Source organism: Narcine bancroftii, chromosome 5 (assembly GCF_036971445.1).
Source record: "Narcine bancroftii isolate sNarBan1 chromosome 5, sNarBan1.hap1, whole genome shotgun sequence".
NCBI lineage: Eukaryota > Metazoa > Chordata > Chondrichthyes > Torpediniformes > Narcinidae > Narcine > Narcine bancroftii.
Window position 1 is genome coordinate 198,420,867 of NC_091473.1, and position 16,345 is coordinate 198,437,211.

At 53.8% G+C, this 16,345-nt stretch overlaps 1 protein-coding gene across 5 annotated transcripts in view; it reads left to right on the forward strand.

The window, feature by feature from the left end:
• The window catches only part of ints3 (integrator complex subunit 3), a 147,670-nt gene extending 135,023 nt beyond the window's left edge, over positions 1–12,647 (forward strand). For all 5 annotated transcript variants that reach the window (XM_069940619.1, XM_069940620.1, XM_069940621.1 and 2 more), the window contains 3 exons: positions 2,492–2,567; positions 11,343–11,456; positions 12,567–12,647. In XM_069940619.1, coding sequence (XP_069796720.1) covers positions 2,492–2,567; positions 11,343–11,456; positions 12,567–12,619 — 243 coding nt within the window. In that variant the 3' untranslated portion in view covers positions 12,620–12,647. The remainder of the gene's footprint in view (positions 1–2,491; positions 2,568–11,342; positions 11,457–12,566) is intronic.
• Positions 12,648–16,345: the final 3,698 nt, after the last annotated feature.

Consider the following 16,345-nt stretch of genomic DNA (forward strand, 5'->3'; position numbering starts at 1 on the left):
CTGTTTTCATCCCCACATACATGGAATTCAAAATGACTCAGTGTGATATTTTGTTGTTTACAAAACACAATTAATTTGGTCATTGGTGTGGGAGCACTGCTGTGTCCATTCATTACGTGTTCCAGTCCCAGTACACTCAGTGCCTCAGCTGCTTGTTGGCTTTCATTCTCTGCAAGGTTCTGATGAACTTGAATCTCTGAGCGAAGAGAAGGTGGAGAGGCCCACATCCATGAACAGAAAGGGGCCCCCACCTAAATCACTGACTGTTATTGGTGTATTGTGTGCAGTTCAGGATCACCCAGCTATTGGAAAGGTATCACCCAGCTGTTGGAAAGGTGTCACCCAGCTGTTGGAAAGGTGTCACCCAGCTGTTGGAAAGGTGTCACCCAGCTGTTGGAAAGGTGTCACCCAGCTGTTGGAAAGGTGTCACCCAGCTGTTGGAAAGGTGTCACCCAGCTGTTGGAAAGGGTTCTGAAAAATACTCACAAACTGCCTGGCCTCCAAGCTCTGTGATTCCCTCCTTGGAATTCTCTGCCTCTCCTCTACTGAGGTTTGAATTCCTGTCTTCCTGCCAGCTGCTTTCCCTTCACTGGGGCTAGATGCCAGGATTGGCAGGATTTAATTATCAGGGTTGCGGCAACCTGAATCAGGGGCACTTTTAGATGTTGGTGGGCTTTAACCCTTTGGACTCTGGCCATTTTTAACCTTTCATAAAGTATACTCTGGACTGAGTCCATGGGTAATTTACAGTGTGAACACCAGTACGAACCAGCCGGTGGTTGGTTATAAAACCTGTACTGGGAAACGGGGACACAGAGTATATGCGATTGTTAGTAATCCCTGAAAACAGAAACGTGGAGTCCAAAGGGTTAAAACTAGATGGCATAGGTTTAAGGTGAGTGGGGAAAGATTTAAAAGGCGACCTGTTGGCATGTGGAGTGAAGTGCCAGAGGAAATGGTGGACATGAGTTCCAATACAATATTTCAAATCCATTTCGACTGGTGGATGGGTATGAAAGGTTCAGTGGAACATGGCAAATGGGTCTCAGATGAGCAACCTGACCAGCATTGGCGAGTTGGGCCGTAAGGCCTGTTTCCGTGCTGTGTTTATGACGGTGACTGTGGTCCAGGTTAAGTTTTGATGCAGAAGAGCGTGGGAGTTAGTACTGGTCTATTTAGGCCAGCACTTCATGGTAGTCCTACCCCTCAGGATCCTATCCCTTCTTGTTCTTCGAAACTCGACGGAATGCAGACTCAAACTGTTTATGCTGTGTACAGATGCACCAAAATTCTTATTTCCCTGGAGCATAGGAGACTGGGGTTGGTTGAGGTTGATTAAATCATGAGGGGTGCAGAAGAAGTGAATGCTCACAGTCTTTTACCCAGGAAGGATAGTTCTAGAACTAGAGGGCATAGGTTAAGGTGAGAGGGGAGAGATTTCTGAGGGGCAACTTCTTTTTTGCTCTGGTGGTCCATATCTGGAGCGAGCTGGTGTAGAATTCTGATGTTCAAGAAACATTTGGGCCTATTTAATGGATAGGAGGGATGTGAATCAAATGCAGGCAACCAGGGCAAGACTAGAATGGATGGGCTGAAGAATCTGTTTTGTGACTGTTATTGTGATACTGTGGACAGAATGAAAGGATTATATGAGGAACATTCAATGGCTTTTGGTCTGTACTCGTTGGAATTTAGAAGAATGAGGGGGAATCTCATTGAAACATGTCAAATGTTAAAAGGTGTGGGCAGAGTCGATGTAGAAAGGTTGTTTTCCACAGTGGGAGAGGGCACAACTTCAGGATTGAAGTTAGAAGAGAGATGGGGAAGAATTTCTTCAGCCAGAGGGTGGTGAATCTGTGGAATGTGTTGCCACAGGCGGTTGTGGAGGCCAGGTCATTGGGTGTATTTAAGGCAGAGATTAACAGGCTTTTTTAATATTTTGTTTTTGTTTTTTTTCCAAAAATCATACATTTTAAATATACAATATATTAAACTTTTTCTCTCAAACAAAACAGTTCCTCCCTCCCACCCCAACCCCCGCCCCCCTCCATACATACAGATCCGTTCACTGTCAGAGCTTGTATATTTTAAGTATATAAAGTACAATTGGGGGATACTATGTTTTGTAGTTACTTTAATATCCTTTTTTACACCTTTTTATGACTGTATCTGGGCCCTAATGTGGTCCAGGTATGGCTGCTAGACCATTACAAATGTGTCATATTTATTCATTAAGTTTTATGTGATTTTGTTTTCCCCATAGGTATACAGCTGTTCATTTCCACAGTCTATCGTGCTATAAGTAAATTGATAGGTTATTGATTAGCCAGGGCATCAAAGGTCATGAAGGCCGGGCAATGGGACTTTGGGGAAAATGGATCAGCTCATGATTAAATGGCAGGGCAGACTCAAGGAGCTGAATGGCCTATTTCTGCTCCAATGTCTTACGGACCAGTAACCAAAGTTAAAATGTTGCGTTGTTGTGTTTCAGCTGCAGGAGTTGGTGTGTCACATCATGATGGGGAACCTGGTCATGTTTCGGAAGGATTCCGTTCTCAACATCCTGAGTAAGTCTTTCCCCTCTCCCTACCCTTGTGGCCTTCCCTCTGGCTTTGCCGGAACGCAGCCACGGATTCCAGGGTATGGCAGCTCCCTTGGGCTGCGCTGCAAGAGTTCAGGGTCCAGTCTTTGCTGACATACCAAATCTCCTCAAATTCCTCATGAAGTCTAGCCATCAGCGAGCCTTCTTCGTAACATGGAGGCCCCAAAACGGATCCTCAGAGATATTGACACTGAAGTACTTGAACTTGGAAGAGGGAGAACGGGGAGAGCTTTTTTCTCCAGCATTGTGACTTCAATCACTGCAATGCAGACTTTCATTATTTCGCTCCTGCTTTTTGCTCATACCTTGGAGAAGGTCCAGAAATGTCAGTTGTATATCTTTACCTTCTGTAGGTGCTGCGAGGCCCGCTGAGTTCCTCTAAGATTACAGCATTTACACTCTCTCGTGTCTCTGGGAGAGCCAGAGGTTTCACTTTCATTCCAGGTCATGTATCTGAGGTCCCGAATGCCTACCAGACTCTACAAACTGTCAAACGACATTGCTGTGTGGAGGATAGCAAGGGGAGTTCTCCCAAGTGAATGACATTTATCTTTCGGTTAATTAAGGAAAGCCTCATTGCTTTTGTGTGGAATCTTGCTGGGTGGAAAATTGCAGTATGCTGTTATGCTGAGAGAGGAGCTAAGTTCCTTCATTCTCATGCCTGCAAAATGTGCGAAATTTGCTCTCCTTTAGACATACAGCACAGCAACATGCCCTTTTAGTCCAGTGATCATTGTGGGATCAGAGGAGGAGAGGGTGAGCAATAAAGTTCTTGGGAGTCACTCTCTCGGAGGGTCTTCCTGGACCCAGCACACTGATGACATCTTGAAGAAAACACGTCAGCACCTCTACTTCCTCAGGAGGTTTGGTATGACATCAGAAGCCCTGGCCAACTTCTACAGATGTGAGGTGGAAAGTGTGCTGACCGGCTGCATCACGGTTTGGTACAGGGTCACTAATATCCCTGAGAGTAAGACCCCACAACAGGTAGTGGACATAGCCCAGGACATCACAGGCAAAGCTCTCCCCACCATCGAGAGCTCCTATGGGGAACACTGCCATCGGAGAGCAGCAGCGATCATCAAGGATCCACACCACCCAGCACACACGCTCTGCTCTCGTTGCTGCCATCAGAAAAGAGGTCACGGTGCCACAAGGATTGCACCACCGGATTCGGGAACAGCTGCAACCGCTCCAGCATCAAACTCCTCAACGACAAACTCAATCAGGGACACATTTTTGCACTTTTTGTTAGTTGTTTATATTCCTTTTATTTGTTTACATCTGTACATTATGTACAGTTTTTTTTTGCACTACCAATAAGTGATAATTCTGCCATAGAAAAAGAATCTCCTGGTTGTATGTGATATCGTGTGTGTGCTCTGACAATAAATCAGAAATCTGGCCCATCCCACCCAATTGCATCCAATTAACCTACAACCCCCCGGTACGTTTTGAAGGGCAGGTGGAAACCAGAGTATCTGGAGGAAACACGGGAAGGTACAAACTCCTTGCAGGAGTGCCAGATTCGAATTCCACTCCCAAGCACTGGTACTGTAACAGTGATGTGCAACCCCCCCCCCCCCACCCATGCATGTGTTCTTTGTTGGGATCACAAATCACAAGAAGTTAGTTTGCTGGTGCAGCAGGTAGTCAAGGTGGCAAATCAGATTAAAATAAAAGCACTCAGCAAGTAAACAGCATACTTTATTTAGCAAAGATAAAGATACATAACCAAAGTTTTGGGCCTGAGCCCTTCATCAAATTATGAGCAAGAAGTAGGTAGGTGCCAGAACAAAATGGTAGGGGGGGAGGAGCACGGTTCCACAGGCAGGAGGTAATAGGTGGAGAAGGTAGGGAGGGCCCAGAAGCGAACAGAGTTGGGGGGGGGGGTGGGAATGCCTCTGGGAATGGAGAAGGAAGGGGGTGGAGAGCTGGAGGAAAGAAGACAGAGGGATGGGGAAGAGAGGGAGAGCGGGGAATGGGCGAGCAGAAACCGAGAGATCCATGTCGATGCCATCCAGTTGGAGAGAGCCCAGATGGAATTTTAGGTGGTGTTCCTCTCGTTTACAGGGTGGCCTTGGTTGACAGACATCTCAGGGCAGGAATGAGGAACAGAATTGAAATGGTTGGCCACTGGGAGATACTGTCACTGATGTGGATGGAGCGAAGGTGCTCCATCTCTCCAATGTAGAGGAGGCCACAACAGGAACACCTGATGCAGTAAATGACTCCCGCAGATGCACAAGTGAAATGTTGCTTCATTTGAAAAGACTGTTTGGCGCCCTGAATAGTGGTGGTGGGGGAGGAGGTGTGGGTGCAAGTCACAGAGGAAGGTGCCAATGAGAAAGGTTGAGTGAGTGAAGGAGTCACGGAGGAAGCAGTCCCTACAGAGGGCGGAGAGGGGAAGACGTGTCTGGTGGTGGGAACATGTTGCAGGTGGCGGAAATTAAGGAGGATAATATGTTGGATGCGGAGCTGGTTGGGTGGTAGGCGATGACAAGGGGAATCCTGTGTTTGCAGCATCTGGGGGCAGGGGGGAGGGCCAGGGCAGATGAGTGGGAAATGGAGGAGATACAGGTAAAGACTGAGTGGAGGGGAAGCCCTGCATTTTGGAAGAAGGAGGACCTTTTGGATGATCTGAACTGGAAAGCCTCATCTTGGTAACGGATAAGATGGGGACCGAGGGATGGGGAAGAGAGGGAGAGTGGGGAGAAGGCCATCAGAAACCAGAGAAGTCCGCCTGAGAGATCGACTGGCTTCGGAGGCAGTGCGGAAGAGGTTCAGGTTGATTTCGGAGACAAGGGGTTTAGCTTACAAGGAGAGATTCAATAACCTGGGACTATACTCATTGGAATTTAGAAGGGGGGGGGGGTGAAATCAGATAGAAACACTAAATTATGGAAGGAGTGGATAAGATCGAAGCAGGGAGGTTGTTTCATGGTTGCTTTCATTGGCACGTGATAATAGGTTCAAAATGGAACCTGCTAACTTTTGCCTACCGGAAGGCAGATTAAAGAGTCGTCATTAGTATTTCCTGGAGCCCCTTATGGTACGAGAGAAAGAAGCAAGAGAGAGTTTCCAGGAGAGACAGAGCCTCAATATTTGGGGGAGTTGATTTAGGTGAGAGATGAGGAAGGATTGCTTCTCCCCGAGAGTGCCAACTCCGTGGGATTCCCTGCTCAAGGAAGCAGTGGAAGCCGCCTCATTGGATGAAATGCTGGAGAATGGGCAGGAGGGGGGGAATTAACAGTTATGGGTTAAGTGGAGCTGAGTCCACAGCCAGATTGGCCACGGTCTTAGTGAGTGGCGGAGCAACTTGACAGTCGGGTGCTGACTCCTTCTCCTGTTTCTGCAGATCATGGGGTGCTCTTTGCTCTTTTCCACTCTTGCCCAGCCCTGGTTTGGGTGGCACAGTTGACCTAGTGGTTAGCACAATGCCCTGACAGCCCCAGCAATTGGGAGAGGAGTTCGAATCCCGCAATTTCCGTAAGACGTTCTCCACGTGTCTGCGTGGGTTTTCTCCCACCCTTCAAAAGAAGTGTAGGTAAATGGGTTGTAAATTGGGCGGCATGGACCCATACGGCCGAATTGGCCTGTAAAAGTGCTGTATGTATACATTTTTTAAATTTAAATTGGATTTGCATGTTCCCCAATATTTCTGCTTCTTCACCCCTGAGTCCTGGAATTCCCTCCCAAATATTCCTCTTCAGATACTCCTTGAGGCCTCATAGCTTGGTCCAGTCATCAACCATTATTAGAAGGACATCGCTGATAATCCACTATTGTTTGCCATATCTAAAACGTTCTATGCAAGTTAAAGGAAAGTGATGGACAGTGTTTCAGGAGTGTGCTTTGAATTCTTTCCAAGCCGAGTAGAGCAATTCTCTCCCACCTCAAATACAGAACCATAATTCCAATCACATTTCCCACAACCGCTGATAAAAACCCCGCTTCCTCCCTCCTCCATCCCTGTTCTCTTCTCCTGTTTTAACAACACAGGAAATTACTTCTTGCTGGGACATTATGAGGCTGGGATTAATGTGTGGCATGTTGGGGAAGAGAGAAATAACAGAGACAGGGCATTCACGATAACATCAGCTTTCTTCGCTTATTGGCTATGTCTGGAAGTTATTGAGGCAGAGATAAACTGCACCGTGCACGTGCTGGGCCCATTCTTTCCTGCTGATGGACCCTCTCACCAGCGCTCTCGGACATGTCATTTTTTAAAAATTTAAATATACAGCACTGTCACAGCCCCTTCCTTCTGGGCACAAACCCGAGCCTCCCAAATATTCCAATTACCTATGACCCCTGTATGTTTTTGAAGGGTGTCTAGAAGAAACCTACACCGACACTGGGAGAACGTTCAAACTCCTTACAGATAGTGCTGGTTATGAACCTGGATCACTGGTGTTCTAACCGCTACGCTAACCATCCTGCTCTCCCCATCTCTCCCTCCACAGCGCCCACACACACACACACACATCTTGCTTTCAGTATTGCTGGGTGCCTGTCTGTTCGATCTTGGTGCCCAACTACTCATCTCCCTACGCAGTACCACTCCAGCTCAGTGTCCGAAGCCTTCCCGCCACCCCACAAAAACTCCCTGCAGGTCGCAGGTTCCAGAGAAGCCATGGGTACAGGCGAGACCAAGATCCAGTCACGGCAGAGGTGGGACGGATCGGTAAGGAAGTGCAGGACTCGAGAAAAGGCGGGTCCTCAGTCGGGAACCTGGGCAGCACCATTTTGGGGAACACTGAGGTAAACCAGCCAAGGCGGCAGGAGAGAGATTTAACGCGATGGAGATCACCCTCTTCCGGAAGTGTCCTCCGTGCTGTTGAGATCCTAGGGTCCAGAAAGCTCCTTTGCCTTAATTAAGTTTTTTTAATTTGACATACAGCATGGCAACTGGGCTCTTCCAGCCCACATACCCACACCACCCAAATACATCCACATCTGGCCCATGAGACAGTACGGCCCAAATACCACACCCCCTACCCCCTCCCCATGACCAAATAACCTCCAAACCCCGTACATCTGAGGAACGTGGGAGGAAACGCAGAATGTACAGGCGAGAGCAGATTTGAGCACGGGCCACCAGCGCTGGGGCAGCAGGGTTGGCCTGGCATTTAGCGCAACGCTATTCAAACCCGGGTTCGAATCCGGTGCTGTCTGTGTGGAGTTTGTACGTTCTCCCCCTGTCTGCGTGGGTGTCCTCTAAGTGCTCTGGTTTCCTCCCACCCTTCAACCCGTACAGGGATTGTAGTTGATTAATTGTTGTGTTTGCATGGTACGGGCTTGTGGGCCAGAAGGGCCTGTTACCACAAAATATAGGAGCAGATGTAGGCCATTCAGCCCATCGAGTCTACCCGTCATTCTGTTATGAGCTGATCCATCCACCCACTCAGCCCCATTCTTCCTGTAACCCTTGATGCCCTGACTAATTAAATACCTGTCAATCTCTGCCTTAAACACACCCAACAACCTCACTTCCACAGCCGCCTGTGGCAACAAGTTTCACAGACCCTCATACCTAAATTTTTAACAATTAATAGTAGTGTTATGCCCACCATTAAAGCTGTCTGGGGCTGCACTGGGCCAAGAAGATCGGGCAATTCGCTGCATGAGTTGCAGAGGTTGGCTGCAAGGGAGTGGGAGCTTAGAAACAGGAAGTGTTGTTCAAGCAAACACACTGCTGGAGGAACCCAGCAGGTCAAGCAGCTTCAGTGAAAGAAGCACTTTGGACCAGAGCCCCTCTTCAGAACCGAGAGGCAAAACGTCGATTGTTCTTCATCTCCCACTCGAACCGCTTCAGCTGCTGAGTTCAGCCAGCGGATTTGTTTCCTCTGTGTCTCTGACATTGTCACAGTTGCACAAGGTGATGGCGAAGCCACACAAGAGTGCTGTGCACGATCAAATCGGCCGAGGTTCTGATGCTGTCAAACACGTCCATCGCCTTGAATGCCCAAGCCTCCTGACTGGAGAGGTGTGGCCAAGCAACATGGCACTGACTGCTTGGTGTAAAGGCTTGGGAAAGGAATTCCGGAAGGAGAGTGGAAGTTGGGAAGCTAATGGAGAGGGACCAGGGGTAATGGGGAAGGAAGACCGGGAGTGACGGGGCCAGGAGTATCGGGGATCAGGAGTGACGAGAGTGGAGAACCGGGAGTGATGGTGAAGGGGGGCCAGAGTGACTGGGAAGGGGGGGCTGGGAGCGACAGGGTGGAGGCCTGTGTCTGAGGGGCAGGGGGATACAAAGTGTTGAGAACTGGGATTGACGAGTGAGGAGGACCGAGAGTGACGGAGAAGGAGGGGCAGGGGGGGCTGGGACTGATGGGGAGGGGGGAACTGGGAGTGACGGATGGAGAAGAGGTGTGTCAGGGACCTGGAGTGATGGGGGGAGGATCCGGAAGTGACCCGCCCTCCTTGGGCCCCGCTTCCTCCCTCCTCTGTCCCTGTTCTCTTCTCATCCCCCCACCCCCCACCCCCACCCCACCGGGCCGGCTGCTCCAGTTTATTCCCACATCCAAAAGATGTGCTGGATGACAGATTTATTGAAATTACCTGTGACAGGGCAGGTAGTGGGGAGATCAGGGTGGAGCTGATGGGCCCGCTATAGGGTACAGGTTAAAGGAAAATAAGTGAGCGAACAGCAGCTGACATAGACGGGCCAAGCGGCCTCCCTCTCTGTTTTGCAGAGCATGAGCTATCCAATGTACGAGGGATGATGGTGAATTTTCCTGGCAAGGATTATACGAATAGCTCCAACCATCTCCTTCAACCAGTTTCTGTAGAAGAGCTTTTTTATGGTGCTCGCCTGTCCTATGAACGTCTGGCTGCACAGGTAGAATGGTGAACAGACTTAGTTTGGAACAAATCTCGCTGCAGCGTTGAGGGGCTGTGCAATGCTTTGTTTAAAGCTGCCAGGCACGAGTGATCAGTGTGGAGCAGTGATGAACATTTTCATCTCTCTCCCTTTCGGTCAAGTTTAATCATGGGAAGGTTGATGTCAGAGAGCAAAGGGCAAGAAACCAGCCGTCCTGTCCCTGTCAGGGTGGTCCGGGAGTGATGGGTGGGGGGAAACCAGGAGTATCGGGGATTGGGAGTGACGGGTGTGGGGAAGTGGAATGATGGGGGAGGGGGGCTGGGAGGCCTGTGACTGATGGGCAGGGGGATACGGAGTGTCGAGGACTGAGAGTGATGGGGAAGGGGGAAACTGGGAGTGATGGAGGGGGGGACGAGGAGAGGGGAGAGGGATCAAACATTGGGAATAGCTCGACTTTCCGTGATAGGAATTGGTGGTGAAGATGAAAACCGTCATTAGCACCTGACATTTCAGCAGTAAAATATTGGTGCTTTGGAGAGAGCGGATTGTTTAATTTCATCGATTTGAATTGAAAGCCCCTGGGGGTGGGTTAGTGGGAACCTGGCTGTGCTCAGCCACACTGACCTCTGCAGTGGTTCAGAGGTCCACTGATTAGTGGGATGGGCTGGGCCCTGAATGACTGTTTTAACCCTCACCCCACTCTGCTGCTCCCACTCCAAGAAGTGCACAGGGTAGCAAGCTCAGGGTAGGGGTGAGCACAGTGCCAGAAACTGGGTTTCGAATCCGACCTCGTCCATAAGGAGTTTGTACCATCTCCCCGTGTCAATGTAGATTTTCTCAGACGGCTCCGGTTTCCTCCCGCTCTTATGGGAGGGTTGTAGGTTACTTGGGTGGAATCGGGCGGCACAGCCTCGTAGCCTGCAGGGATGTCCACGTTGAAAATTTAAAGATTCAAGATTCCTTTATTGTCATGTAATAAAACGGATGTAATATTGCACAAAACTGCATTTGTCAGAGAAAAAGAAGCAAAACAGAGTCTCCCCAGAGTCGCTGAGTCTCTGTGGATTCGCCTCCAGTACCTCTTCAGCCAAACCATCGGCAACCCGACCTCCAGATCAGAACGGTGTCTGTGCCCCTCAGGACCCCAACCCATCCTCGGCACTCTCTCGTCCTGATTCCCTTCCCTTCCCACTCTCCCACCATCCCCCTTCCGCCTCCCTTTCCTCTTCTGCCCTCCTCACCTCCGCCCTCCCCCCACCCTTGACAGCCCCATAAACTGACCCTTCTCTCCCTCTTTCTGCCATCATCACCTCCCATTGAACTCCTTCTCTCCTCCTCTCTCAGCCCTACTAAACCCTGACCTTCCTCTCACTTGCTCACAGCACCACCTTCATCCCATCCCATCCCTGCTTTTTATAGCCTGCTTCTCTCAGGTTCTTGCTTTCTGCTGCATCTCCTCCCACTGCAGGAGCTACGAAATGTCACCCTCCAACAGGAAACACAGCTTGCACCCCGATTGGAGTTGATAAAGCCCTTGACTCGGATTGCTCTCTCATGAGCTAGCATGGGTTTGATGGGTCAAATGTCCATTGAGATTGCCAGAGCAAGGCCGGCTGAAGAACCAGGTTGGATGGAATCCTTCAATTGAATCAGAAAGAGCTCAAGTTCCTCGGCAGGGGAGGGGGGGCGGGAGCAAGGCAGAGGGGCAGGGGCAGGGCAGCATCTGTGGGGAGAGGATCGGTTAATGTTTGAAGTCCACAGCATGTTGAGCTCTTCTGGCATGCTTGGACTTTGTTTCTGGTTTTCAGCATTCGTGGGCTGCTTTTAGGGAGAGGGAGGGTGGTATGGGGGAGTAGCCTTGGCTGGGGGGAGGAGGATTGACAACTTTAACACACTCCCCCCTTTGCTGTGCAGTCCAGAGCCTTGACTGGGAGACGTTTGAGCAGTACTGTACGTGGCAGCTCTTCCTCGCGCACAACATTCCCCTGGAGCTCATCGTCCCCATCCTGCAGCACGTCAAGTACAAAGGTGAGGCCCTGCTGCCCTCGAACGGCGCAGGCTCTGGGTCCGACTCTCACCGGCAGTCCCCTTGACATCCTCTGCTCCCCTATCCCCCCAGGGTACCCTCACCCCCATCTCCCTCCACAGTCCTCACCTCCTCTTCCCCACCCTATCCCCCATAGTCCCCTCGTCGTCCTCCCCACCCCTGTAGTACTCTCCCCGTCCGCCCCACCTTGACCCTCCCTGTCCACCCCCCTGTCCCTTCCCCATCCTCCTCAACCCTCTGTAGAACCCTCCACATTCTCGCCACACCAACCCCACCACCCCGCAGTCGCCTCCTCGTTCTCCCCAACATGACACCCCCACCCCCATGGTATCCTCCCCACACCAACCCCACCATCCCGCAGTCCCCTCCTTGTCCTCCCCACCCCTGTAGAAATCTCCCTGTCCATCCCAGCCTGACCCTCCCTGTTCACCCCCTTGTCCCTTCCCCATCCTCCTCAACCCTTTGTAGAACCCTCCACATTCTCCCCACACCAACCCCACCATCCTGCAGTCCCCTCCTTGAACTCCCCACCCCTGTAGAACTCTCCCTGTCCATCCCAGCCTGACCCTCCCTGTTCACCCCCTTGTCCCTTCCCCATCCTCCTCAACCCTTTGTAGAACCCTCTACATTCTCCCCACACCAACCCCACCATCCTGCAGTCCCCTCCTTGTCCTCCCCACCCCTGTAGAACTCTCCCTGTCCATCCCAGCCTGACCCTCCCTGTTCACCCCCTTGTCCCTTCCCCATCCTCCTCAACCCTTTGTAGAACCCTCCACATTCTCCCCACACCAACCCCACCACCCCGCAGTCCCCTCCTCGTCCTCCCCACCATGGCCCCCCACCCCTGTGGTACCCTCCCCATCCTTCCCACACCAACCCCACAGCCCCTTCCTCATCCTCCCCATCCTGACTCCCCATAGTTTCTTCCCCACCCTCCCTGCAGTCTCTCTTCCTGTCATCCTCCTCTGCGTGCCCCCCGCCATCCACTCCCCATCCCCTCTAGCTGTCCCTTTACTGTACTCCCCTCTCTGTTCCCCCCGCCCCTACATTCCTTGCTCCCCATGGGTGCTGACGTCTCCTTTCTCTTGCAGAGCACCCGGAGGCTCTGTCGTGTTTGCTTTTACAACTCAGGAAGGAGAGGTGAGTCTGTTTTCCAATTCATCCCTCACTGCTGGTTCACATGGCAGCGCCCCTCAGGTCAACACGTTCCCCACCTGCTCTTCTGGCCCCCAAATCACCCCCCTTCACTCAACCCCATCCCATCCCCCTCACCTTTTTTCCCAACACAACACCTCAGCTCGCTTCCCTCCATCACCCCCAGCTCGGTTCCCTCATCCCCCCTCCCCCAGATCAGTTCCCAACCCTTCCGCACCCCCCCTCAGCTCAGTTACCTCCCTGAACCCCTCAGCTCAGTTCCCTACCCCCAAACCACCCCCCCCCCACCCCCACCTTGGCTCCCTCACCCCACCAGCTCGGTTCCCTCCCCCCAGCTCAGTTCTTTGCCACCCCCACCCCCACTAGCTCTGTTCCCCCACCCCCTCAGAGTTCCCTCCCCACTAGCCCTGTTCCCCCACCCCCTCAGCTCAGTTCCCTCCCCCCCCCAGCTCGGTTCCCTTCACCCCAGCTCAGTTCCCTTCCCTCCCCCAGCTCGGTTCTCTACCCCCCCCCAGCTCAGTTCCCTCCCCACCCCCTCAGCTCAGTCCCCCCCCTCCCCCCTTCACCTCAGTTCCCTCCCTCCGCCGCCCACCCCCCTTCAGGTCAGTTCACTCCCTCCCCCCCCTCAGCTCGGTTCCCTCCCCCCCCAGCTTGGTTACCTCCCCCCCAGCTTGGTTACCTCCCCCCCAGCTCAGTTTCCTCCCCCCCCAGCTCGGTTCCCTCCCCCCCAGCTTGGTTCCCTCACCCCCAGGCTTGGTTCCCTGCTCCCCCAGCTCGGTTCTCTACCCCCCCCCGAGGTCGGTTCCCTCCCCCCCACCAGCTTATTTCCCTCCCCCCCAGCTCGTTTCGCTTCTGCCCCCCCCCCCACCCCTGTTTCCCTTCCCCCCATTCGGTTCCCTCCCCCCCCCCGAGCTCGGTTCCCTTCCCCCCCCGAACTCGGTTCCCTTCCCCCCCCAGCTCGTTTCCCCTCCCCCCCAGCTCATTTCCATTCCAGCCCTGCTCGTTTCCATTTCCGCCCCAGCTCGTTTCCCTTCCCCTCCCAGCTCATTTCCCTCCCCCCCCCCCCAGCTCGTTTCCCCTCTCCCGCCCCTGAAGAGCTCGTCGAAAGAATCAAAGACTTGTTGATCCAAACCAAGGCTTTTATTAGCAAAAGACGGGAGCTCTACACAGGTGACCGACCAGTCCGGAATAATCTGACCTGGCTAGGGACACAACCCTTTAAGGCCCAGACAATAGGCGTGGCATAGCTCTCAGCCAATCGCTGTAAGCACAGTCTAGATACTGTAACTATATACACTATATACACTGGTGATAGATCTGTACTATAACACCCCCCCCCTCCCATTTCCCTTCTCGCTCCCCTGCTCGGTTTCCTTCTCCCCCCCAGCTCGGTTCTCTTCCCCCCACCTCAGCTCGGTTCCCTTCCCGCCCTCCCTCTCAGCTCGATTCCCTTCCCGCCGCCCCTCCCCAGCTCAGTTCCATTCCCGCCGCCCCCCCCCCCAGCTCGGTTCCCTTCCCACCCCCGTCCCCCCAGCTCGGTTCTCTAACCCCCCCCAGGTCAGTTCCCTTCCCCCCCCCAGCTCATTTCCCTATCCCCCCAGCTCGTTTCCCTTCTTCCCCCCACCCCACCCCCTGTTTCCCTTCCGCCCCATTCGGTTCCCTCCCCCCCCCCACTGAGCTCGGTTCCCTTCTCCCCCCAGCTCGTTTCCCCTCCCCCCCAGCTCATTTCCATCCATTCCAGCCGTGCTCATTTCCATTCCCCCCCCCGAGCTCGTTTCCCTTCCTCTCCCAGCTCGTTTCCCTCCCCCCCCCACCCCAGCTCATTTCTCTTCTCCCCCCCGAAGAGCTCGTCGAAAGAATCAAAGACTTGTTGATCCAAACCAAGGCTTTTATTAGCAAAAGACAGGAGCTCTACACAGGTGACCGACCAATCCGGAATAATCTGATCTGGCTAGGGACACAACCCTTTAAGGCTCAGACAATAGGCGTGGCATAGCTCTCAGCCACTCGCTGTAAGCACAGTCTAGATACTGTAACTATATACACTATATACACTGGTGATAGATCTGAACTATCACACCGCCCCCCCCCCCCCCATTTCCCTTCTCACTCCCCTGCTCGGTTTCCTTCTCCCCCCTAGCTCGGTTCTCTTCCCCACACCTCAGCTCGGTTCCCTTCCCGCCCTCCCCCTCAGCTCGGTTCCCTTCCCGCCGCGCCCCCCCCCCAGCTCGGTTCCCTTCCCGCCCCCGTCCTCCTCAGATCGGTTCCCTCACCCCCCCCCCCCCCAGCTTGGTTCCCTTCTCCCCCCAGCTCGGTTCTCTAACCCCCCCAGGTTGGTTCCCTTCCCCTCCCCAGCTCATTTCCCTATCCCCCCAGCTCGTTTCCCTTCTTTCCCCCCCCCCTTCTCTTCCCCCCCCAGCTTGGTTCCCTTCTCCCCCCAGCTCGGTTCCCTCCCCCCCAGCTCAGTTCCCTCCCCCCCAGCTCGTTTCCCCTCCCCCCCAGCTCGTTTCCATTCCAGCCCAACTTATTTCCCTTCCCCCCCAGCTCGTTTCCCCTCCCTCCAGCTCGTTTCCCTTCCGCCCAGCTCATTTCCCCTCCCCCCAGCTCGTTTCCCCTCCCCCCCAGCTCGGTTCTCTAACCCCCCAGGTTGGTTCCCTCCCCCCCAGCTCAGTTCCCTCCTCCCCAGCTCATTTCCCTCCCACCAGCTCAGTTCCCTTCTGCCAGCTCATTTCCCCTCCCCCCAGCTCGTTTCCCTTCCCCCCAGCTCATTTCCCCTCCATTCAGCTCGTTTCCCCTCCCTCCAGCTCGTTTCCCCTCCCCCCCAGTTCATTTCCCTCCCCCCTAGCTCGTTTCCCTTCTTTCCCCGCCCCCCTCCCATTTTCCTTCTCCCTCCCCTGCTCGGTTTCCTTCTTCCCCCCAAGCTCGGTTTTCTTTCCCCCCCCCCCAGCTTGGTTCCCTTCCCCCCCCCAGGTCGGTTCCCTTCCCGCCCCCTCCCCCCAGCTCGTTTCCCCTCCCCCCCAGCTCAGTTCCCTCCCCCACAGCTCATTTCCCCTACCCCCCAGCTCGTTTCCACTTCCCCCCAGCTCGTTTCTCTTTCTCCCCCCCACCCAGCTCAGTTCCCTTCCCGCTCCCCCCCCCTCAGCTCGGTTCCCTTCCCGCCGCGCCCCCCCCCCCAGCTCGGTTCCCTTCCCGCCCCCGTCCTCCTCAGATCGGTTCCCTCACCCCCCCCCCCCCCCCAGCTTGGTTCCCTTCTCCCCCCAGCTCGGTTCTCTAACCCCCCCAGGTTGGTTCCCTTCCCCTCCCCAGCTCATTTCCCTATCCCCCCAGCTCGTTTCCCTTCTTTCCCCCCCCCCTTCTCTTCCCCCCCCAGCTTGGTTCCCTTCTCCCCCCAGCTCGGTTCCCTCCCCCCCAGCTCAGTTCCCTCCCCCCCAGCTCGTTTCCCCTCCCCCCCCAGCTCATTTCCATTCCAGCCCAACTTATTTTCCCTTCCCCCCCAGCTCGTTTCCCCTCCCTCCAGCTCGTTTCCCTTCTGCCCAGCTCATTTCCCCTCCCCCCAGCTCGTTTCCCCTCCCCCCCAGCTCGGTTCTCTAACCCCCCAGGTTGGTTCCCTCCCCCCCAGCTCAGTTCCCTCCTCCCCAGCTCATTTCCCTCCCACCAGCTCAGTTCCCTTCTGCCAGCTCATTTCCCCTCCCCCCAGCTCGTTTCCCTTCCCCCC